Source organism: Gadus morhua, chromosome 11, assembly GCF_902167405.1.
Source record: "Gadus morhua chromosome 11, gadMor3.0, whole genome shotgun sequence".
NCBI classification, from domain to species: domain Eukaryota; kingdom Metazoa; phylum Chordata; class Actinopteri; order Gadiformes; family Gadidae; genus Gadus; species Gadus morhua.
In genome coordinates, this window is record NC_044058.1 from 11,988,351 (window position 1) to 12,010,850 (window position 22,500).

Consider the following 22,500-nt stretch of genomic DNA (forward strand, 5'->3'; position numbering starts at 1 on the left):
AATTCAACAGATTCAATTAGATGTGGATAATCATGAGGGACTTTTCTTCTATTGCCACAATCCAGCGCAATTAGTTGATCATTTAGGATGAGTATTTCCGTTATCGCCTGTCTCTGTCCCAAAGCCTCTACCTTCAGCTGAGGTTCCGATGCCAACCACAAGCTGTTGCCATCAGTTTTTGTGTGTGAGTGTGTGTGTGTGTGTCTGACTGATTGTCTGTGGATATGTGTGTGTGTGTGTGTGTGTGTGTGTGTGTGTGTGTGTGTGTGTGTGTGTGTGTGTGGTGTGGTTGTGATTGTGTGTTTCTGTGTGTGTGGTTCTGTTGTTCATCATAAAAGCAACCCAGATTGGTTAACTTGAAAAATTGAAAGTATTTTTGAGAAGTGAATGAAAAACGAAATATATCGACGCAACAGAGATTTTCGCAGTGATTTTGATGTTAATAACAACCACAAGTAACAACCGCTGTATAAAACCAAAGGGAAAAGACCAGCCATGTCTAATCCGACTGAATCAAAACAAGCTTTTAAAGCCCTTTCGGTGTCTAATTCCTTAATCCCTGGACTGGTCAATGAAAAGTGAAAAGTGTGCATAGTTCAAGTGTGCAGTTTTTTTAATCCTTTCATTTCCTTTGTAGATTGACAGCAGGGGTGGGGGCGTGGGGGGGGGGGGGGGAGTGATTACGCCGTGTGCTGAAACAAAACTCACGATGCATGTCTCGTCCAGAGAGGCCTGAGCCGGGGCCAGCAGGTGCCTCTGCACTGGGATTACGTAACGTCCACCGGACCACCGTGTCTTTATTCATCGTTTATGAGGAGGATGCCTCTAGCGACTGCAAGGTGCAGGGTGGTCCAGCAGCGCGTGTGTCCCCAGTGTAAACCTGTGTATGTACTCCTCGGAGCACGGTGCCTAAACCTGTGCTGCCCAACCGTGGCGCCGGGCACCCCCTTAGGGGCCCAACTCAGGACCCCTACTCGAGGTCCCCTGATGAACAAATGAGGTCGCGGGAGATTGCAGACTTCTGAGCTATAGATATTTAATTAATAACTTTGAGGTAAAATCATACTTTTAAAGCTTTCCTAAACATTCTGTTTGAACGAACAGACGATACCAGATTATTCGTAATCATGAGCTAAGCACTTTTAAACACTTAGTGAGGTGGGATATGATTATGTATGCTGGGACATTGATGTTATGGGCAGATTCAAAGGATATGTAGGTGTATGTGTGTGTGTGTGTGTGTGTGTGTGTTGTGGCATCCCGCCACTTAAACCTCGGGCCGGGCGGGTCCGAGGTGGGGTGATTGACGGCGTATACCGCCGCCACCCACTGAGTGGCGACGAAGAGCATCACTCTCTCCCCAATCAGCGAGATTGGGGGACACCTGGCCGGAGGCAGAGGAGCCATTTTAAAGGGAGCAGGAGGACTGACATTCGGGAAAGACCAGGAGCGAGAGGCAGCGGAGAGGCGCTCGGGTCCGCGAGCGGCTAGAGGCTCACGGAGGCCCTAGAGACCGCGATTATATGATTTAAGTTGTATGCAATGAATGCCGAGTGCGGCTTAACCCTCGTTAACGTGTGATTCGTTCCTGGAACCCGGCTCACTGGAGTAGCGGGTTGCCACAGTATGCATGAGTGTGTGTGTGTGTGTGTGTGTGTGTGTGTGTGTGTGTGTGTGTGTGTGGAAGCAGATTGGTTGCAGTTCTAAAAGATAAGAAGAAAAGAACTGGGGTCAAAAGCCAAATCAAAAGCTAAGGAACCAATGCGCTCTGAAAACTATCTGCTAAATGACTCAAACTTTGTGAGTTGGTGTGGTAGGCAGAACTGTTATGCTTGCTACACCGTGTGGACATCATCCCGTGATGGTCTGAGTCAGGCTGGTCATGTGACAGAAGAAGAGGGAAGGGGTTCCGGCCAGTGCACTTCCTCCGATTTTGTGGTAGGGTTTTGCTGGTGTGCAGAGGAAGAGGAAACGGATGTGCCCCCCACTGCCTAATGATGTCAAAGAAAGAGAGAGGGGGGGGGGAGAGAGAGCAACAGAGAGGGAGAGCGAGAGAGGGGGAGAGAGGGAGAGAGGAAGGAAGGAAAAGACGCAAGACAGTCGATCATGGAAGGCCTCTCAGGCTCTACGACGTGTTCCCCGCACACATCCATAAGGATCCATTCGTAATACAAAATCAATTCCCCTGCAACAGCAACATGCCCCCCACTCATCACATCAATACGCTCGCGTTTGGAGTACTCAGCAGTTGGGAGAGCGCAGACAGACAGACGCATCCTGAAGATCAAGGGATAGATGAAGAGCACCTTTACACAACGCCGCCGTTAAAAACAGCAGCATTGATCGGGCCGTAACGGCCAGGCTCGGGGGGCTCGGGGGGGGGCCAGGCTCGGGGGGCTCGGGGGGGGTCAGGCTCGGGGGGTTCGGGGGGGGCAAGGCTCGGGGGGCTCGGGGGGGGGGGGGGAGAGCGAGGGCGTTGTGGGAGTGCGTCACCCTCCGCGGCCGACTCTCCTCTTTAATCAAGCACCCGAACGGTAAGGGGGTGGGGGAGGAGCGTTGGGGGGGGGGGGGGGGGGGGTGGTGCACGTACGTGCACGCAGAGGTCACGACCCTCCTGGTGGAGAGAGAGAGCGAGGGAGGAGGGTGATCCTGGAGGGGCTGATGGATCAGAGGGGATGGGGGGTGGGGAGGAGGAGGGGGGGGGAGAGGGCTGGATGTTCCTCGGGTCATTAGCTGAATTGGCTCGAAGGTATATAGAGTGCTTAAGTAAGAGTCCTACTGGGACCTAGAGCGCCGCTTGATGACACCGGCTGGGGGAGCGTAGATCTTTTTGACTCTCTCTCTCTCTCTCTCTCTCTCTCTCTCTCTCTCTCTCTCTCTCTCTCTCTCTCTCTCTCTCTCTCTCTCTCTCTCTCTCTCTCTCTCTCTCTCTCTCTCTCTCTCTCTCTCATGCTAAGAAGGAGTGGGGATAATACTTTGGCAGACACAGAGAGATGAAGCTGGGAAGGAAACAGAAAATACGGAGGGAATGGTGGAAAACTGCCGGACAAGTGGGCAGACAGACAGGCAAATGGACAGAGAGACAGACAAACTGAGTGATAGGCAAGTGTGCAGCTAAGGAAAGGAGAAACTCAGAACGTTTGATCGTCCATTCATTCTGTCCGTGGTCTCTCTCTCTCTCTCTCTCTCTCTCTCTCTCTCTCTCTCTCTCTCTCTCTCTGTTTTCAAGAGCGTATCAGCAGAGAGGCGATGTGCTTCTGCAGGACAAGGGCATCAAAAAGATGTCCTTGACCTTTTGGAAGTGCTGATCCAGGCCTCCCTGGTTCGGTATTGATCGGCCTGCAGAAGGTTAGTCACCCTGTTTCCACGCCCTGAGAACATCACATATGTTGATAAGCTCTTCTGAATAAAGGACCCTTTGAATTACAGTTCTATACAAGAGTGTTAACTTCTGTACATATTATATTATGAGACTTATATAAGTTATATTACTATTAACAGCCAATGTGTATTTTATCATTTGTAATTTGGACCTTAAATATCAAGGATTTATTGAATCACCTTATACAATGAATTTGACTTCTTGTGATATGAACCAATTAGGAGTAGGTTGGCGTAGAAGTGGCTAGGGGGATCCCAGTCGGGTTTTCCCAATTTTTCCAGTAGGAATCCTTCGGCATGATGTCATAGCACCTCCTTGCAAAATGCTTTCCATAAAAGAGTGTACTAAATTAATTCATATTCAAATAATATATTAACAACTTAAGAGGCTAATGTCCACACCAAAAAACAAGCAGTGCATTGAGACGTCATCAAGAACTGCAAGAAGAACACAACTTCATATACATCCTTTCAATGAATGACATGTGTTGTAAACGGAAATGAGAAAAAAATGATGTATGCCTACACACTGTCACCGGCTAAATGTAGCCACATTTAGCCGGTGACATATGCGCATGGCGTGTGACTCTATGTCCTGGGTGGTCATAAGACATGTGCGTACATGTTTATATTTACACACACACAGACACGCACATCCCTAACACACCATATCCTGTTGGCTTAAGCAATAGGGAAGTAGTTTAATAAATAGTTAAATAAATAACATGCATGTGTAGCACACTTATGGTTGAATTAATCAGACGTTGGGATGACTTTACGTGGCATTTATTGTCGTCGGTCTGCAAGACATTAAACATACGGTCGGATAACAACACTTCTTCATATACAGCTCTCTAGTTAACTTCCTCAACAGTCACGCTTTCCTCAGGACCACTACAATACATGTAAAATAATGACTGGAAAGGAACACAAAGTAAATTGTCATATTAGGCTCACCTGCAACACATTAAACGGATCGGATAACCCTTCTTCTTCATATACAGCTCTCTAGTTAACTTTCTCAACAGCCACGATTTCCTAAGGACCACCCGCGGGCTGCCCCTATGTGCCTGTGTGTGGCATCCCCATAACTCCTGACAATTCTACAATAACCATGTCTTAATTCCTTTCATTCTGCATGCACAATCAGTCACAGCATAACTTAAAATAAATCAATAAACAAAACCTCAAATAAAATATACAGGGGGTGTTGATGTTTCCCGGCACTGGACAGTGCACCTTTTCCCATAATGTCCAATACTGTAGCCTAAATTAACTAGAGTCCCACACATGCTCACAGCATCCCTGAACAATTGATGGGATTGGCATATAATTTTACTCATTGATATTTGCATGAAATTCCAAGATGTGGAATTCATTATGTAGCCCTATTTGTAATACATATTGTCCTGCCCCGTAGGGAAATACTGGATTGCACTGGATTAATGACAATAAAGCCTCAAATTTTTCAGTCTCTAAAAGCTCTTACCGGATGATGGGTAATAGGAAAATACAAAGTGAGGCCGGTTTTTTCATTTTCTTTCATTTAACCTTTAAATACCATACCAGGCTAAACTTGTTATTGTTTTGTGTAAAGCCTTGTGAAAAGCCGAGAATATATTTTCAGCATTTTTACAGACAGTCTTTCCTCTAAAGGATAAAAGTAATATGATTCTGCAGAAGTATCATAAACAGTACAGGACAACACAGGCCTAACACGAACAGCAGGACAAATACTCATTTCCAACAATAACAAACACAGTCAAAGCACATTGAACATTGCTTATAATTTGCATTACTGCGTGTGTGTGTGTGTGTGTGTGTGTGTGTGTGTGTGTGTGTGTGTGTGTGTGTGTGTGTGTGTGTGTGTGTGTGTGTGTGTGTGTGTGTGTGTGTGCGTGCGTGCGTGCGTGCGCGCGCGTGTGGGTGTTTGCGTGTGTGGGTGTGCGTGCTTGCGTGTCCGTGTGCATTTGCGTGTGTGTGTGAGCGCGGTCCTGTGATCGTGTGTGTTACACAGACTCAGTTAACACGTTGAGTGAAAGATATCGTTTCACTTTGGTAGGTCCATATATTTGCTCAAGAAAAATGTACAAATTAACATAAACGAACAAATACACGTTCAGATACATTATAACGGTCGTTTGAAGTGCTGAAATATGACACCTGGCATCATCTGGTTAGTCGTCACCCTGCTGCAAGAATCCAGATGTGAACCCCCCCTTCCTCGAAATACTTTTTCCTTCCCAAACCCGGAGCTCCCAAGTTTTACTTCCTCATATTCCAAGTAGGCCTATATAAACTCATCCGCTGACCCACTTCAGCAGAAAGGACAGAAGGCTCGAAACTCCCAACATTGAACCTCAACTTCATCATTCAATATCCGCCGTCCCACATCTGAACCAAAGGTAAGTCCAAGCGAACTTGTGGACGACGTGCAAAGTGTAGAGACTTATTTAGTGAATATGTTTGTGTAATTTCTCGGAAATTGTTCCCTTGCATTGTAAAACTGATAAGGTTCAACGGTAAATTGTGCTTTTGACCTCGTTTTTTCGCTGACAGCGCCTTAAGGAAAACCCCAAAACTCAGGAATGTTCCGCACCAACAGGCTCCCTCGCCGTGTGTGTGCGTTTCTAACTCGCAGTATTTCACCACTTTGGTGCGAAGTAAACAGTGACACTTAATATATTGCGAAAGCTAGAAAAAAACGTAAAGGGCAGAGATTTAATTGGTAAAACTTAATGCAAAACAGATTAAGTGCTGCTTCAGATCCCTCCATAATAACTAACCTAACTAACCTAACCACGCAGCATCCGTTCTTCTAACCCACATACTGGCTGGTAAAAATTGCTTGGTACGCAGAAATCGCACATGATGTCTCAGTAGCTTGGATGTTACTTGGAATAATAGAAGTCCAATAACACATAGGCATATGTCATTGTATTTTATTCTGTAACCATTTGTTTACATATTATTCATCAGGTTGTTTACGTGCCCTCTGCTGTTTTCCCAGAATGCTGCTGTGTTTGTGCGTGTTGATGCTGGCGGGGGCGGCTCTGTGTCACCCGCTGGACGAGGTCACGCTGGACGCCCAGTGGGACCAGTGGAAGATCACGCACCGCAGGGATTACAACGGCCTGGTCAGTGTGTGTGTGTGTGTGCGTGTGTGCGTGTGTGTGTGATTGTGTGTGTGTGTGTGTGTGTGTGTGTGTGTGTGTGTGTGTGTGTGTGTGTGTGTGTGTGCGCGTGTGTGTGTGTGTTTGTGTGCGTGTGTGTGTGTGTGTGTTTGCGCACATCTGCTTTTATGCCTCATGCCACATGGTGATGCATTTCTATTTCTTCCTTTCTTTGTTCTAACAATTTTTTTGGGTCACTCACACCCCTTCTCTTCTCCCCTCCATCTCTCCGAGCCACCCTCTCTCTCTCTCTCTCTCTCTCTCTCTCTCTCTCTCTCTCTCTCTCTCTCTCTCTCTCTCTCTCTCTCTCTCTCTCTCTCTCTCTCTCAGTGTGCCAGTTTACTAGCAAACATGTTTGAGTGTGTGTGTGTGTGTGTGTGTGTGTGTGTGTGTGTGTGTGTGTGTGTGTGTGTGTGTGTGTGTGTGTGTGTGTGTGTGTGTGTGTGTGTGTGTGTGTGTGTGTGTGTGTGTGTGCGTTTGACTCACTGTCTCTGTGTCACTCTATCTCTCGGTCTGCATGGAATTACGTCTGTCTTCCTGCGTGTTGTCTGTATGTCTGTCTATTCCTATCTCAGTGTGTCAGATTTTTCTCATTGCATATATATATATAATCATAAGCCGCAAAGCGCTCCTTCAATTTGAGGAACAACCACACATGAAGTGATACACATAAAACCATTCATTTAACACACTAAGTAGGAACACGTTTGTGACGCTTAAACATAGTCACATGATTTCCTTCTCCTTTCAGTTCTACTTTCTGGTTGTGGACGTACAGAGCTCAGATAACAGAGTTGACCAACATTAATATCATTGATGAGATTGATTCTAGTGCAACTAGACTATCAACTGTGCAACTCAAAAATCCGTCTCAGTGACTGAAATGAAAAAGGCTGAAACACCTTTATTCAAATACTTAGAATGTTCATACCTATAAATGCTTAATTGACACTTGAACATCCTTACGCCCCTCTGCATCCTAAGCAATATGAAGAACAGAAAAAAACAGATATTCCTTCCAAACTCGTGAATTAATGGCAGTGCTTGAGTTCAAACAGGTGAAACCTAGATAAGGGTTCATTGAGGCCTTGTGACAGGACATGGGGGGTCCCCGGTGCATGATCTGTGCTACCAGAAATCCAGTTGGTGGTTGTCTGCCATTGCCACTGGCGAACTGACAGTAACGTATGTAGACTAGTTAATTCAATCGCTTAGGTTGTCCTCAATTCTCTAATTCTGAGATTTATCAAATCATTTTATGATAGGCCCTACTCTGCATAACCATGGTTGAACGTATGTTTTACTTATGCTTTTTTACCAATTTTTACCATTCAAATAATGTATAGCATTTTATTATGTCCTTGGCCCGAATATTTCAACCGGCATACACTCTTTTTTATCTTTATCTCTCTCTTCACAAATATGAGCAAACACACACTCACACATGCAAATACACACACACAGACACACACACACCACAAACAACCATACACACAACGCACACAAACACACAGTATATTCCTATCCCTAAAAGGATCTCAGACTGCATATGCTCTCATTAAATCAAAAACTGTGGTTTCACTTTCCCTTTAACAAACAGCAAACATTTCTCTTGCCTAAATGTGTGTGTTTGTCTGTGTTTATGTGTCTCTCTGTGTCTCTGTGTGTGGTGTGTGTGTGCGTGGCAGTGTGCGGCCGGCTCAAGGTTATACAGAACACTATGTCTAGACGCGATTATGTTTTTGCATCTCAGTTGTGTGTGTATGAGTGTGTGCGGGTTTGTGTGTCTGTGTGCATTCCTGTTTCTGTGTTCACCTCCATCTCCAGGGGTCAGCCTCTAGCATTGACTATGCGTGTGTAAATCGCCACGCGTGTTCATACGTTTCCTTTCCTCGTGTGTCTGTTTGTCTGTGGGGTCTGGGAGTGTGTGTGTGTGTGTGCACAGCCCACATATGCATGTGTTCTGCCACATATAACCAGGTTCCAGCCCTGGCAAACTGCCGCCCAGTGTGGCGGTCGACGGCAGGGGACTTATCGGTCGTACAGATCCATGGTGCGGCCGGGCCCTTTCAGACACACTGTAGCTCCCCCACTCGATCTGATAGCCTTGTAATAGAACCAGCGTCTCTGCCCAGATTTTGCATTTTCCATTAGTGTGATGGAGATTAAAACACGCTGTGTTCACGGTGCTTATGTTAATGTGGAGTTGAGAGTGGAACACGGTTTTTCTGCAGTCCCGCGGCCACAGTATCTGTGTTTCCCATAGCTCAGATTTTATTATATATATATTTTTATTATATCAGATTTTTATATTAATATGTAATTATGTTATATCTGATGGCATTGTTCAACATCATTTATTGAGTTTTAAGTCTTCATAAAGGGAAATTTGAATTCCTAGCAGAATATCATATCAATCACTTACAGATAATTTTACAGTACAGCGATTGATTGATCAAATCAAATCACACTCTCTCTCTGTCTCTCTCTGTGTCTCTCGCCCCTCCAGACATCCGAAGAGGTGTCTGAGAAGATGATGGGTCTGCTGGTGCCACTGAACAGAGACCTCACCTTCACCGCCGCCTTCGATGACAAGCTGGAGAAGCTGCCCAAGTCTGTCGACTACCGCAAGAAGGGCATGGTGACCTCCGTCAAAAACTGTAGCTCCCCCACTCGATCTGATAGCCTTGTAATAGAACCAGCGTCTCTGCCCAGATTTTGCATTTTCCATTAGTGTGATGGAGATTAAAACACGCTGTGTTCACGGTGCTTATGTTAATGTGGAGTTGAGAGTGGAACACGGTTTTTCTGCAGTCCCGCGGCCACAGTATCTGTGTTTCCCATAGCTCAGATTTTATGCTGTTTCAAAACGCCATCAATAGATACTAAAAGCGTTTGTGGCGAGAAACAAGAACAATCAAATGAAGGGGAGCAGTGCAAAGAGCCACAACACTGCTTGTTACGTTCAATGTTATGTAGCGGTTCAACTATTTTGATCACATATTTTCACGGTAAAACTGTGTTATGCTAAGCGTGAAAATCGTAATAAAAGACTAATTAAATCATCTCACTGAGAAGTGAGCGAATTGCTATTATGAATATTACTAAATTAATTCTAAATCCTATTCCTATAATTATATATGAGTGTGGTGTTTCTGTTTGTCCTGGCTGGTGGAGGGGAGAACACAAGGCTGGGACGCAAAACAGGGTCTGTTCAAATGAAATGGACAACATTAACATTTCATTTCTACCTATTCATGCATGCATTCATTCACCAACCGCTAGCTGTCAGCACCATTAGAACACATTCACATTCCGGGCACCAACGTCAAGACCAGTTAGTTGGTTAGTTAGTTAGTTGGTTAACTGGTTGGTTGGCGACTTGGTAGTTCTTGATTAGTAAGTGAGTGAGTTAGTTTGTTAATAAGGTAGTTAGCCAGTTAGATAGTTAGTTAGTAAGTTAGTTAGTTAGTTAGTTATTTAGTTAGTTAGTTGGACAGTTATTTAATTGGCTAGTTGTCTGGTGGGTGCAACCAGCAGAATAAAAATCTGTTTAAATGCAGCCTGTTGATGTGTCTGTCCCTCTGTGCGTGTCTGTCCCTCTGTGTGTGTCTGTCCCTCTGTGTGGGGTGTGTGTCTGTCCCTCTGTGTGTGTCTGTCCCTCTGTGTGGGGTGTGTGTCTGTCCCTCTGAGTGTGTCTGTCCCTCTGTGTGGGGTGTGTGTCTGTCCATCTGTGTGTGTCTGTCCCTCTGTGTGTGTCTTTCCCTCTGTATGTGTCTGTCCCTCTGTGTGTGTCTGTCCCTCTCTGTGTGTGTCTGTCCCTCTGTGTGTGTCTGTCCCTCTGTGTCTGTCCCTCTGTGTGTGTCTGTCCTTCTGTGTCTGTCCCTCTGTGTGGGGTGTGTGTCTGTCCTTCTGTGTCTGTCCCTCTGTGTGTTGTGTGTGTCTGGTCCCAGGATGAGGAGGGGATCCGGAGGGCCGTCTGGGAGAAGAACTCCCGCATGATCGCGGCCCACAACGAAGAGGCCGCGCTGGGCATGCACTCCTACGAGATGGGCATGAACCACCTGGGAGACATGGTGAGGGGAACACGCTCACACACACACACACACACACACACACACACACACACACACACACACACACACACACACACACACACACACACACACACACACACACACACACACACAGCCCCAAACACAAACACACAAACACACATACACACATACATACATACACACACACACACACACACACACACACACACACACACACACACACACAGCCCTAAACACACACACACACACACACGCACACACACACACACACACACACACACACACACACACACACACACACACACACACACACACACACACAAACACACACCACACAGACACACGTACCAGACACACTGCGATATGTAAGGTATTTGTAACCACTAGGTCTGTTGCTCTGTATTCTAGTCCCTCTGTAATCCCCCCTCCCCCCCAGGGAGATGGGGGGTGACCCCCAGTATTTTGGGTCAGTGTTGCAGCCCACTAATCTCTATCCTCCAAAAAGTGTGTCACGATACACTTGTTGACTTGAAAAATACAAGGGCAGTGAAGGCAGAGCCATGCCCCTAAGCTGGGCAAGACAAGAACCCATCTGGGTGTTCTTTGCGTGACTTGTGGATGTCCGGGTCGGTCCCTATGCCAGATACGGGCCCACCTGGAGCCCGGAGGCCGGGCCGTGGCTGCCGTTAAATCAGCCGTAGTGATGTATGTGTCAGCGCAGGTCCTGAGTAAGGCTGTGTTTCCACATGCCTGTGTGAAGAGAAGGGGTTGGTACAGTACAGCTGATATATAGAATCTAAGTCGAAGTCTATTTTATTTTACTGTGGGGGTTTGGACCGGGTTTCATTAACACTATGGGGTGATTTACGTGTTGGTTGTCATGTTTACGAGGGCGGTTATGTGTAAAGAAGGGTGCGGAAGGAATCAATGGGGTTTCGGGCGAGATGCGTTTCAGTGAAATGAAAAGGGAACAACAACAGGAAGGCGGGTCTTGGTTTCCTGATGAGTGAGGTGTGGTTCATGTGTTGAGCCGTTTCATCACATGTACCCTCAAAGGGCTTCACAGGCCCATACCTGAGGAGTCCTCTAAAGGCTAAGGCCTCATCAGAGGCAGGCAGGAGTCAGACTCCTGAAACCTTGAGAAGAGACCCATGAGTTTAACTCTAAATTGTTCTGCACTAGTTATTAAAGACATACTAAATATGCATATAACTACATATACACACTGTGTTATATATATTATATTAATATGTAATTATGTTATATCTGATGGCATTGTTCAACATCATTTATTGAGTTTTAAGTCTTCATAAAGGGAAATTTGAATTCCTAGCAGAATATCATATCAATCACTTACAGATAATTTTACAGTACAGCGATTGATTGATCAAATCAAATCACACTCTCTCTCTGTCTCTCTCTGTGTCTCTCGCCCCTCCAGACATCCGAAGAGGTGTCTGAGAAGATGATGGGTCTGCTGGTGCCACTGAACAGAGACCTCACCTTCACCGCCGCCTTCGATGACAAGCTGGAGAAGCTGCCCAAGTCTGTCGACTACCGCAAGAAGGGCATGGTGACCTCCGTCAAAAACCAGGTCGGTGGGGCTAAGGAGCAGAGGTTAAAGGTTGCGTGGGGCTTTTTAGCAGCAGGTTGTCTAGATTCTGTGGAGAGAGAGATAGTGTGAGAGAAAGAGAGGGCGAGAGACAGAATGTATAAAGTGAGTTATGAGTACCAGCAGAGAATAATAGAATAGCCAGCACCCTTAGTAAAGCTGTTAATGCTGCTTTTTATCATTTCAACAGAGTTTAGATTAGAAATTCTTTGGTGGGTGTTTCACATTCAGCATTGTCCTGTTTGGTGATCCATGGCCTTCCTGTGTCACCAGCCAATGAAAACAAATTATCCCTGATGCGGGGCATTCATGAAGCCTTGTTGAGAAAAGTACATGTCACTGGCCCAATCCCAATGTCCGGACTCACGGACTCACAGACTTTATTGCGCGTTCTCGCAAAATTATAGAGGCTTTAGGGCTGCCCCAATGTCGAATTCCAAAGGGCTTGAGGGTTTGAGTCCACACTTACCGAGCCCTTTCCGTGAGTCTGCGTCAGTGCAGACTTCACCTAAGGGAATTACCCACAATTCAAAGCGTTGTGACGTTTACCAGGGAGACCATAGGGAAATCTGGAAATTAGGAAGGTAAGCAACAAGACGACGTTACTGTCTGTGGCGAAGTCATGGCCATTCTGGTAGAGCCCATGGGACCTATGAGATCGAAAAATATGAATGGGTTTCATGGAGAGAAAGTAATTATTTTCTGGTCCCAGTCTTTATATGCCCCGGATTACACATATGTTGTTTGTGGATTTAAATTATAATTTTTAATGCAAAGAAAGGGTTAGAAGTTTGATAATGTTAGGTTTTTTCCAAGGGGAGGATAAAAGCATCCAAAGAGGTGAAAACCATTATAAGTTAGGGCATGTGGAGAGTTTCAGTTTTGCCGATGGGGAGATTGACGGTCTTGTCCACGCCAGTCGCAGGGAGCGTGACGGCACATACAAGTTGCTGTAGGCGATTGTTTTCATTGCATTCACAAAAAAACAAAAAAAACGTCAAAATGAGATTTTTTAACCGGCAGGGGTACAGCAACCAGGGCCGTTGCAACAAGTCCTGGGCCCCTATACAAGAGGTACTGATGAGCCCCCCTGCGCTGAATTGTTGACGGGGGGGGGGGGGGGGGCCTAGTACTATGGGCTGGTAGTTACTTTTTATTTTTTATTTTATTTTTTTTATTATTATTTTATTGCCATGGGCCCCCCCTGGGCTGTGGGCCCCTAGAATCGTCATCACCTTTCACCCCTTTACGACGGCCCTGCAACATCTTTGTCTTTGAACGTTTTCAAGGTAACATGTGCTCTCGTGAAGTGCTGTCCCAATCCCATATATACCTATCTGAGGCCATGTGGCCTCACACGCTCGCTCACTTAGCACCTGAGATCAATTAAGCCTGTGAGTCCTTAAGGCCTATTTAGGGTCGTTTTAGACGCAGAGACGTAAGCACGTAATTTACACAAGGGACTTGTTTTAGACAAGTTTTGATTTACGGTTCCCGTAAGGTTCCTTAAGGACTGCGCGTGTTGCAAGGGGATTCTCCGCCAGAACAGTAGGGGGAGCAACGAACGAATCTGTGGGCGTGGAAGTGGAAATCGCTGGCTTGTTTACATTTATAATCATAGCCGCGGAAACGTATTCTCAGCAGGGGGTGCTGGAAAAAAAAACTCAGCCTGGACTAGACTCGCAACTCGCTACATTGATAAAAAAGATATATAGCAGCGCAGCTCAATTACACCAGTGCATGCGCGCACAGTCGAAAATCGATCGTTGTGTTCACACCATGGTTCACATCCAGCTGCTCACAGAACAAGTTTAGCGCGCCACCGCTCCCCTCACACTTTTTCATACAACTTTTTTTCAGCACTAGTTCATATGAGCATTAAATAAATGCTGCGTCTCAAAATGCCTTGGACAGCAGCGACGATGACCCGCTTTGCCATGGGCCGAAACAGTGCGGAGCGACCACAGCCAGAGCGAACACAGCGGGGCAGAGGAGTGTCAGGAATAGTCTTTTGTGTACACATCAGTAGCCTACGGCCTATTTGCACTACTGTTTAGTGGCAATGCAGTGTTTTATTCTATGCCTTTTAATTTTCGTATATTATTTCAATGAATACAATTTATTTATTTATAAAAAACAAGATCTGGTCTTCAAATCTTTTTTCCAAACATAGGTCGGGTTTGTGTTTATATTCGGACCAATACGGTACAGCGGGCGCTCACATGACGTTGACACAACACATAACCGGCGTTTTCAGAAATCTCCACTTTGGCCGGAGTTTTTAGAAATAATCGTTTTCTGTGATAAGACAGGGCCTCAGACAGGGGGTGCGGCAGCACCCCCAGCACCCCTACTTCCCGCGGTACTGTTTATAATTATCATAATTCGTTCTTGTGTTTTCTTCTTCTCCTTCTTCAAAATTCCTCATTCGCTTCTGTCACAGCCTTTTAAAAATGGCGCTATTATGCTGTAAAACCGGAAATGTGAGACTCCTGAAAGGATGTGGTTAGCTGGCCAATCACAGTCTTTGCGAGCTGCGTAGGGCCGTAGTGTTTTAGTCGCATAGTCAGGAATTTGGGCCGACGCAATTAAGCACGTAAGGGGGGATATTTTACCGCGCAAGGGGGGGTTATGTATCTTACGTGCTTACGCGCTACGTCTAAAACAGAGCATATATCGGCCTTTAGTCCTTAGTCCTCAGGGGCTCACTTTGGGATTGGGCCACTCTCTCTCTCTCTCTCTCTCTCTCTCTCTCTCTCTCTCTCTCTCTCTCTCTCTCTCTCCCTCTCCCTCTCCCTCTCCCTCTCCCTCTCTCTCTCTCTCTCTCTCTCTCTCTCTCTCTCTCTCTCTCTTGCCTGCTAATTAGATTTGACAACAAAAAAGCTGTTTTTGATTATAAGCCTAATTAGTTGTAATGAGTGGATTGGAGAGCGAGGCTCTCTTTACGGCTTTTGGCTAAGGTAAATAAAGAAATGTTATTGTTCCTGGTTCCAGCTGTTGTCAGTATACAACATGTTAGATCTGAACATTGACATGCTCATTGGAAGTGGATGGCTGCTTTAACTCAGATGTTACTTTTGTTAACTGTATGTTTGAAAAAAAAACAGCCTGCTAGATGCAAGAACAAAAACGAAAACCACAAAATAACAATAGCAACAATAGCAATCAAGCATACTGGAGTCACACACCCTAGTAGGCAAGGATGCAAACTGTGGTTATGAATGTGTCCCCACTCCCCACCATTGTTACCAGTTTCCAATGAATCATGCAGCAGATTGATTGGGTGCATTCCATTAGACCCCAGTGGTTTCTCCTCCACTTCCTTTGTGATGCTTGGATTGAGTTGTGTTGTGTTCTTCTAAGCAATTTAACAAACCATCAGAGCAGAAGCTGGCCGCCTCAGATCTCAAATCAGCATCAAGTAAACAACTGCTCTGTTTGAATAAGTCACATAAGGATCTCTTCATTGAAACGAGAAACCAGAGTAAAGATAGAGACACTTGTCTCTGTCTCTGGGGGGGGGGGGGGGGGGGGTACGGCCAATCCTCCCCATGAAAACAATGCTATGGTGGTTTTTGTTGAAGAGACAGATAATTAATTACCACCACTGAATCCCTAATGGTGTCCTTCCCTGCGAATATCCACGGCAACAAACTAAACAAAATAGAATACAATAGATCAAAAGCTCAATATAACAAGTAGTCTTGTTGAGCATGCAATTAAATGCAATTAAAATTAAAAGTCTGACCTGGAAACCAATTAAAAGGTTTGAGTGTATTACCTTGATTATTTTAAATGAGAAGAGGTGGCCCAACTCCAGTTTTAACCAGTCATATACTGTCTCCTTGTGGACACATAAAGTACTACACTGGCACCCAAGCCTTATGCCTTTGTCTGCATAGTTTCAAGGGCTATTATTATTTATTAACACCCCCTCCCTCCCTCCCTCCCTCCCTCCTCCTCCACCCCCGTCCTCCCCTCCCACTCTCTCCAGGGCTCCTGTGGGTCCTGCTGGGCGTTCAGCTCAGCAGGGGCCCTGGAGGGCCAGCTGGCCAAGACCACTGGGACCCTGCGGGACCTGAGCCCCCAGAACCTGGTGGACTGTGTGACCGAGAACAGCGGCTGCGGGGGAGGCTACATGACCAACGCCTTCAGCTACGTCATGCAGAATGGAGGCATCGACTCTGACGAGTCCTACCCCTACGTTGGCCAGGTACCGTGACTATCACTCCAGACCAGCGCTTCTTCTGCTAATTCCCTTAATGGAATTGATTTTACTACTTAAACATAATATAAGCTGCAGCGTTTTAATAGATCATAAACAATGAATGGGTTTTCAGAATAAAATACTACCGAAAACGTGTCAGAACGTGTGGCTATTGTGTGCGGGACGACAGGAAGACTTGAATTTTTATTGTTCCCTTAAACAAACAGTTGCTCTCGTCCTCATTTGGACTAGTGCACAGTAGGATCAGTACGATAAATGGAGGGACGTCAGAAGTTGTCTTACACAGAATTAATCAAGTTAAGGAACAGTAGAAGAAAAATTATGTTCAGTTAGTATTGAATGGCATTTTGTACTGCAGTGATGGGATCCACACAACACAACAGTGCAGAAATGGACCTTTCTTGACCCAGTCATGCGTTGCTTTCATAAAGTCATGTATTTTAACTACCGGTAGTTAGAATTGCATTTCATCAAAACTATTTGTAGAAGTTCATCTTTCAGTTCCTACAGCTGTTGAAAGCTTTAGGGAAGTGGTGTGGTAAACAGGTTTAAACAATTTTTGCAACAAGATCACTTCTGTTTTCCTCCAAAGGAGGAAGTAAATTAACTCTAAAAGGCCAAGACTGTGGTTTTGGTATGATTTATTCGGAATACCCTTAAACAATCAGTTCTCTATCAAATGGTGTATCAAAACATTGAGATGTAAATATGTTTGATATACACCTTTACACATGAGCAGTGTGGACTTTAGTTCATTTTCATTTTTTGCATTTTAATTATTTTGTAGATCTAAAACCCATCTTGACATTTGGAATCGACTTTCATTATTATTGATTTCATCATCAGTGTATGCACATTTTTCCAGAGGCTTTAACACTGTTGAACAAACCCCCAGCCCCGTCTAGCACTGGACTTTTAAATGGTTACATGCTTACCTGTTGCATCTCACTTTAGGCAATGTTCAACCTGTTTACATTTACTGCCTTGCACTGTATAACTGTTTACACTAATTGCTGCACTGAACTGCACTGTCTAGCACTTGACTTTAAAATGGCTACCTGCTTACCTGTTGCGTTTCACTCTCTGCAATGTTTACCTGTTTACATTTACTGCTTTGTACTATATAACAGTTTACATTCATTACTGCACTGTTTTACCTATTGCCCTTGCACAGCTATCACGCAAAAGAAAAAAAACCTGCGCAATACTTTTTAAACTTTTATCATATAATCCATAACCTGACCAAAACCTAAAAAAAATACATTGATATACTACATGTATATATAAATGTATATTTATACTCTCGGTACATAATCCCCCTATACTTCTGACAAACCTGTATTTATAACCTTACACAGTGTACTAAAATAGCAGTTTGGTATTTCAATGCTTCTTTTGCACTTCAGGTTAGACGTCAACTACATTTAATTTGTTCTGTACTTTTACTCTGCTAGTGACAATAAAGTTGAATCTAATCTAACCTAATCTAATCTAATCTAATTTTTTCAGAATCGTTTTACGTAACATGTAATGTAAAATGGTTGTCCTAAATGTGTATGACCTGTGTCTATCGGTGCCTGCAGGACCAGCAATGCGGCTTCAACGTCTCCGGCGTGGCCGCTGAGTGCAAGGGCTACAAGCAGATCCCCGTGGGAGACGAGAGGGCCCTGGCCGTGGCCCTCTTCAAGGCGGGCCCTGTGTCCGTGGGTATCGACGCCGGCCTGGGCACCTTCCAGTTCTACCAGCATGGTCAGTCCGCTGTGGCATTATTCACAAACCACAGGCAATGGTGGGGGAGGATGGGCGGGTGGATGTCCTCTTTGGTGAGGGTGTTCCACTCCCCTGGCTGAAAGAGTCTCACTGTGGGCATCCTAGTGCCACGGGTCTAAGCCTTTACCTGCTGCTTAGTGAGCCGGATCTAAAACCACTGGATGACCCGTTGGGTTAAAGTGTCCGAGATGTGACTTGATAGTGAAAAAGTGTGCGTCAAGTGTCATCACTGACATCCAATGTAACACTCAATGGAAATGTCTTGCTCTGCATGTTGTGGTTGTATAGTCGTATCCCGTTGTATCTTCTAGTCTTCTGAGTTAGGGTGAGTGATGATAATGAGTGAGTGGTACCATCCTAAAGACATCATCCTGGCAGAAAGGTACCTCCAGTATGTTATCATTAAAGGAAGGTCTGTTGTGGTGACCCATTGAGTCACAGATGTCTCCCGACACCTCTTCGTGTCATTCCTCCAGGTGTGTACTACGACAGGAACTGCAACGCCGAAGACATCAATCACGCCGTGTTGGCAGTGGGCTTTGGAGTCACCGCCAAGGGCAAGAAGTACTGGATCATCAAGAACAGGTGAGGGGTCGGGGGGGCCGTCGGACCCGACACCCTGTCAGGCAAGGGGGCAGGGGGAGTCAGGTGGCACTGGCGGTTGATAATGGGACAGAAGACAGCGGATTGATCTGTAGCAGTTGGTGATGGTGCTGCAGCTGATGATGAAGATGATGATGATGATGATGATGATGATGATGATGATGATGATGATGATGATGATGATGATGATGATGATGATGATGAAGTTGGGGCCTGGTGGTTCCTGTGTTGACACAGAGTGAGCGTTTTGACTTCTGGCGCCGTCGGACTGATCTCAACCTCCTCTTCTTCGTCATCTTCCTCTACCCTTCTCTTTCTTTTTTCGATTGTTTTTTTTTGGTTGACAGTTGGGGCGAGGACTGGGGCCACAAGGGATACATCCTGATGGCGCGTAACCGTGGCAACCTCTGCGGGATCGCCAACATGGCCAGCTATCCAATCATGTGAGGGGACGAGCGGCGTCTCTTCGCTGAGGGGCAAGACGGGAAAGGACAGCGAAGCACATCAGGAGGACTTGTCGTCCAGATGACCAACGTCGACAAACAGGAATGTGAAATATTCTAGAATTGACCTGCTGGAATAAAATCAAGATTAAGAAATAATCTAGATCTCCAAGTTCGTCGTGCCTTGCCTTTGGCTCTCTAGTCTTTTTTTTATTTCTCTGAAGCACTTTGAATCGCATTACATTTGTCCCGAGAGGATGCGTTTGGAATAGAAACATTTTTGTTAACAGATCATGTTTTTTACCAGTGTTAAGATGTGTTAAGATGTAGTTAAATAATGTGTGTTGAGGCCTTAAGCGTCACATGGTTTTAATTTGTGAGTGGCAACATTGCAGGGCAATGGGCCATCTTCCTGTTGATAAAGAATATAGTGTCTACATTCAAATCTTAACCTTCCTCTTTTTGATCTTTGTCTTTTGTTTTCTTGCTCTGGTCAGCACTCTTTTGTTACTTTTTATGATTAAACTGTATCAAACTATTTTGTATGTCATGTTAAATAAATCTTTCGGTTTCAAATGTATCATGTTGTATTTTTTATTTGTTGTATTCATGACAGGCTGTCGACTCTACAGATTTCGTCATTCATGCAGTATTTCTGTGGCTTTGGCTGTGGTTTATGTCTTTAGTAAGAAGACATGAAAGATAAAACATAAAAAAATATATCCGATAGGCCCATGTTTGGTTGGAGTACCTTTGGTCTTCTTACTCAGGCGCAACGCTGAGAATAATATCGCAAAGACAGGCACCAAAAGTTACTGTATATCCGAGGACAGGCGGAAGAAACGACTTGAACCACGTGACGACATGAAGTAATAAATAGGCAAGCCTCTTTGCGAGGAAAGAGACAGCCCACTCAAACTCGTTCCGTCCCAGCGTCATTGGACCTTTTTCTATCAAGGTAAGTCCAACTGAATGAAAGATGAAAAACGGCTGAAAGACCTTCAACGTGAACGCGGACATATAACGTTTCATTCATTAGGGTTCTTTAATTTACATTTTGTGCATATATTTTGTGAAATTTCCACCGCAAAACAAAGGAAATTATGAACATAAAGGCGATAATTTTGGCTATGGATATTGGCTGTTATGTAGCCTATAACAACATGCAGTCTTTATATATGTGTCTTAATATGCATTCGGGGTGTGACTCTCTTTCTCTCACACCCTTCTACCCACCACACGCTCCTACCCACCACACACTCCTTCCCACAACACACTTTTAGTGCATTGACTCTTTGAGGCATTGACACGTTTTGCTGATCCACCTGCAGTTGGTTTTCGGTTCCTACTTCCTCTTACTGTAAACTGTGTGTGTGTGTGTGTGTGTGTGTGTGTGTGTGTGTGTGTGTGTGTGTGTGTGTGTGTGTGTGTGTGTGTGTGTGTGTGTGTGTGTGTGTGTGTGTGTGTGTGTGTGTGTGTGTGTGTGTGTGTGTGTGTGTGTGCGCGCGTGTGTGTGTGTGGGGGGGTCTGTCTCTGTCTCTGTCTGTGCGCTACAGAATGAATCTAAATTTGAATTAGTCTTTCTGTCTCATTTTTGTAACTGTGTGTAACGGATTTGTAAAAGGTCATAACATTTGCTGTGGTGGACGGCTTTATCAAGTTTATGTAGGCCTCTTGAGTTCTTATGATGGAAAAATCCATATGTTGTATACTTTTAATCATCATTCTAAGCTTTGTTTCCTATTCCTTGTATTGTCTAGCCGCCCTACCTGTTCCTAATGTTATCTCACATTAACCTTTGTGCCTGGGGTAAACTGGTCACAAAGGAGCAGGGATCCCCTTATACATTCTTCTGCTTGATGAGAACATAGGCCACTCTGTCCTTTAGGTCAACATTTCCCTGATTTGATTATTTATTTGTAGATCCTGGATCTCTAGCTGTCACAGGACTTTATTGATTCTGATTTGGGTCGAATGCAATGCTTGGATGGCCTACCTCTCTGTCTAGCTATCAGGAGGTCGGTGTTGTGATGTAGTAGGCCCTCCTGTTGAGAAATATGTCCCCTTCGCGATTCTTTGTGATGGGCTGGGCTTTGAGAGCCGAGGTGGGCCCCAGGTCGATCCATAAAAAGTCACTTTATTGACGATTGACAATATTCACTTAATTTGGTCAAACATCCAGGAAAATATTTTACAAGGGGACGCATTTCAAGATAGGAGATCAAACACATACAGCTTACTTTGGCTGGTTTCTCCATATTTCATAGGCTACCTGAAATGGATTGAGAATGAATTGTCAATTTTACAGTCAAGTTTTGGGAGGGATGTTTTATTAAATAACTGAATGTTCATCCGTGTTACTTGCTTCTATAGGAACCATGTTTAACTGTATGCTGCTCGCCTCCCTTTGTCTGACGGCGGCGGCAATGTTTGACACTGAGTTTGACCTCCCCTGGGCAATGTGGAAAAGGACCTACAACAAGAACTATGAGACCCAGGTAGGATCCAATGTAACAATTTAGTCCTATTCCCAGACAAGAGAATTTCTTTTTCCCCTCCAATATGCGTCTACAAATACTAATCTATGCATTAGTTAATTGATTAACATACAAACATACCTACTTTCTTTGAAAACACACAGTTTATACATAGATGGCCGCGTTGACGTGTGCAAAAATAGACCTCAAGTCTATTTTAGCAGTTTGCTGCATGTCAGACGGGCTCAGTGTAGCAGCTCTCGTGATTAGAAAGTAAAGTCTAAGTAAGTGTAAGTGTTTCTTTATGGCTCGACATAAGGTTGTGCGACGCGTTGTTTGCGTACCCCAGCCCTACCATGGGGGTAAGTCGCAATTCCCTCCATTGAATGCCCTATACATGAAGAAATAAATGAGCAACTTTCCTTCAATAAGTCTGTCAAGCATTCTAACACTTCAGAACATTTTGAAAAACGGAACCCTTCACAGACAGAATGAGCAGAGAGCTGCTGATTCATGGCAAACGGCACTCCGTTCAAAGGTTTAGGACTAAGGGGTTGCAACGTGCTCTGAGCTGCTTGTGTTGTAGAATTAATAATAACTTATCTAATTCACTTCAACTAGCTAAAAAGCAAGAGGAATCGGGGAGTCCAGGTCAAGTATAGATGGAGAGTTTATTGCCACCCGCAAACGAGAGACAACAAAGCTGAATGGTATTCGCGAATACACACTCCCGAATGAATCCCGGACAGCTCCTT

The 22,500-nt window shown here is 44.9% G+C and overlaps 2 protein-coding genes across 5 annotated transcripts in view; both read left to right on the plus strand.

Annotated features, from left to right (window-relative positions):
- Positions 1 to 5,544: 5,544 nt before the first annotated feature.
- On the plus strand, positions 5,545 to 19,848 carry ctsk (cathepsin K). 2 transcript variants are annotated; one of them, XM_030369948.1, is made up of 9 exons: positions 5,545 to 5,786; positions 6,392 to 6,518; positions 9,064 to 9,195; positions 10,508 to 10,630; positions 12,054 to 12,206; positions 16,219 to 16,437; positions 18,036 to 18,201; positions 18,699 to 18,807; positions 19,173 to 19,848. In XM_030369948.1, the coding sequence occupies exons 2-9, from the start codon at positions 6,393 to 6,395 to the stop codon at positions 19,270 to 19,272; spliced, it is 1,128 nt and encodes a 375-aa protein (XP_030225808.1). In that variant the 5' UTR covers positions 5,545 to 5,786; position 6,392; the 3' UTR covers positions 19,273 to 19,848. The 2 variants fall into 2 exon arrangements, with proteins under 2 accessions (XP_030225808.1, XP_030225809.1); XM_030369949.1 differs by lacking the exon at positions 9,064 to 9,195.
- Positions 19,849 to 20,085: 237 nt separating this feature from the next.
- The window catches only part of ctss2.1 (cathepsin S, ortholog2, tandem duplicate 1), a 10,602-nt gene continuing 8,187 nt past the window's right edge, over positions 20,086 to 22,500 (plus strand). The window contains exons 1-3 of one of the 3 annotated variants that reach the window (XM_030369951.1): positions 20,153 to 20,226; positions 20,825 to 20,892; positions 21,642 to 21,766. In XM_030369951.1, the coding sequence (XP_030225811.1) occupies positions 21,647 to 21,766 (120 nt within the window). In that variant the 5' untranslated portion in view covers positions 20,153 to 20,226; positions 20,825 to 20,892; positions 21,642 to 21,646. Of the gene's footprint in view, positions 20,227 to 20,574; positions 20,599 to 20,824; positions 20,893 to 21,641; positions 21,767 to 22,500 lie in introns of those variants that run through there. The other 2 variants (XM_030369950.1, XM_030369952.1) reach the window with 2 other exon arrangements.

Excerpts from the sequence above, each read along its gene's own strand:
- ctsk (XM_030369948.1), top strand. The coding sequence starts at position 6,393 with ATGCTGCTGTGTTTGTGCGTGTTGATGCTGGCGGGGGCGGCTCTGTGT. Across the intron at positions 12,207-16,218 it reads TGACCTCCGTCAAAAACCAG|GGCTCCTGTGGGTCCTGCTG; the intron begins GTCGGTGGGGCT and ends CACTCTCTCCAG. Across the intron at positions 18,202-18,698 it reads CTTCCAGTTCTACCAGCATG|GTGTGTACTACGACAGGAAC; the intron begins GTCAGTCCGCTG and ends TCATTCCTCCAG.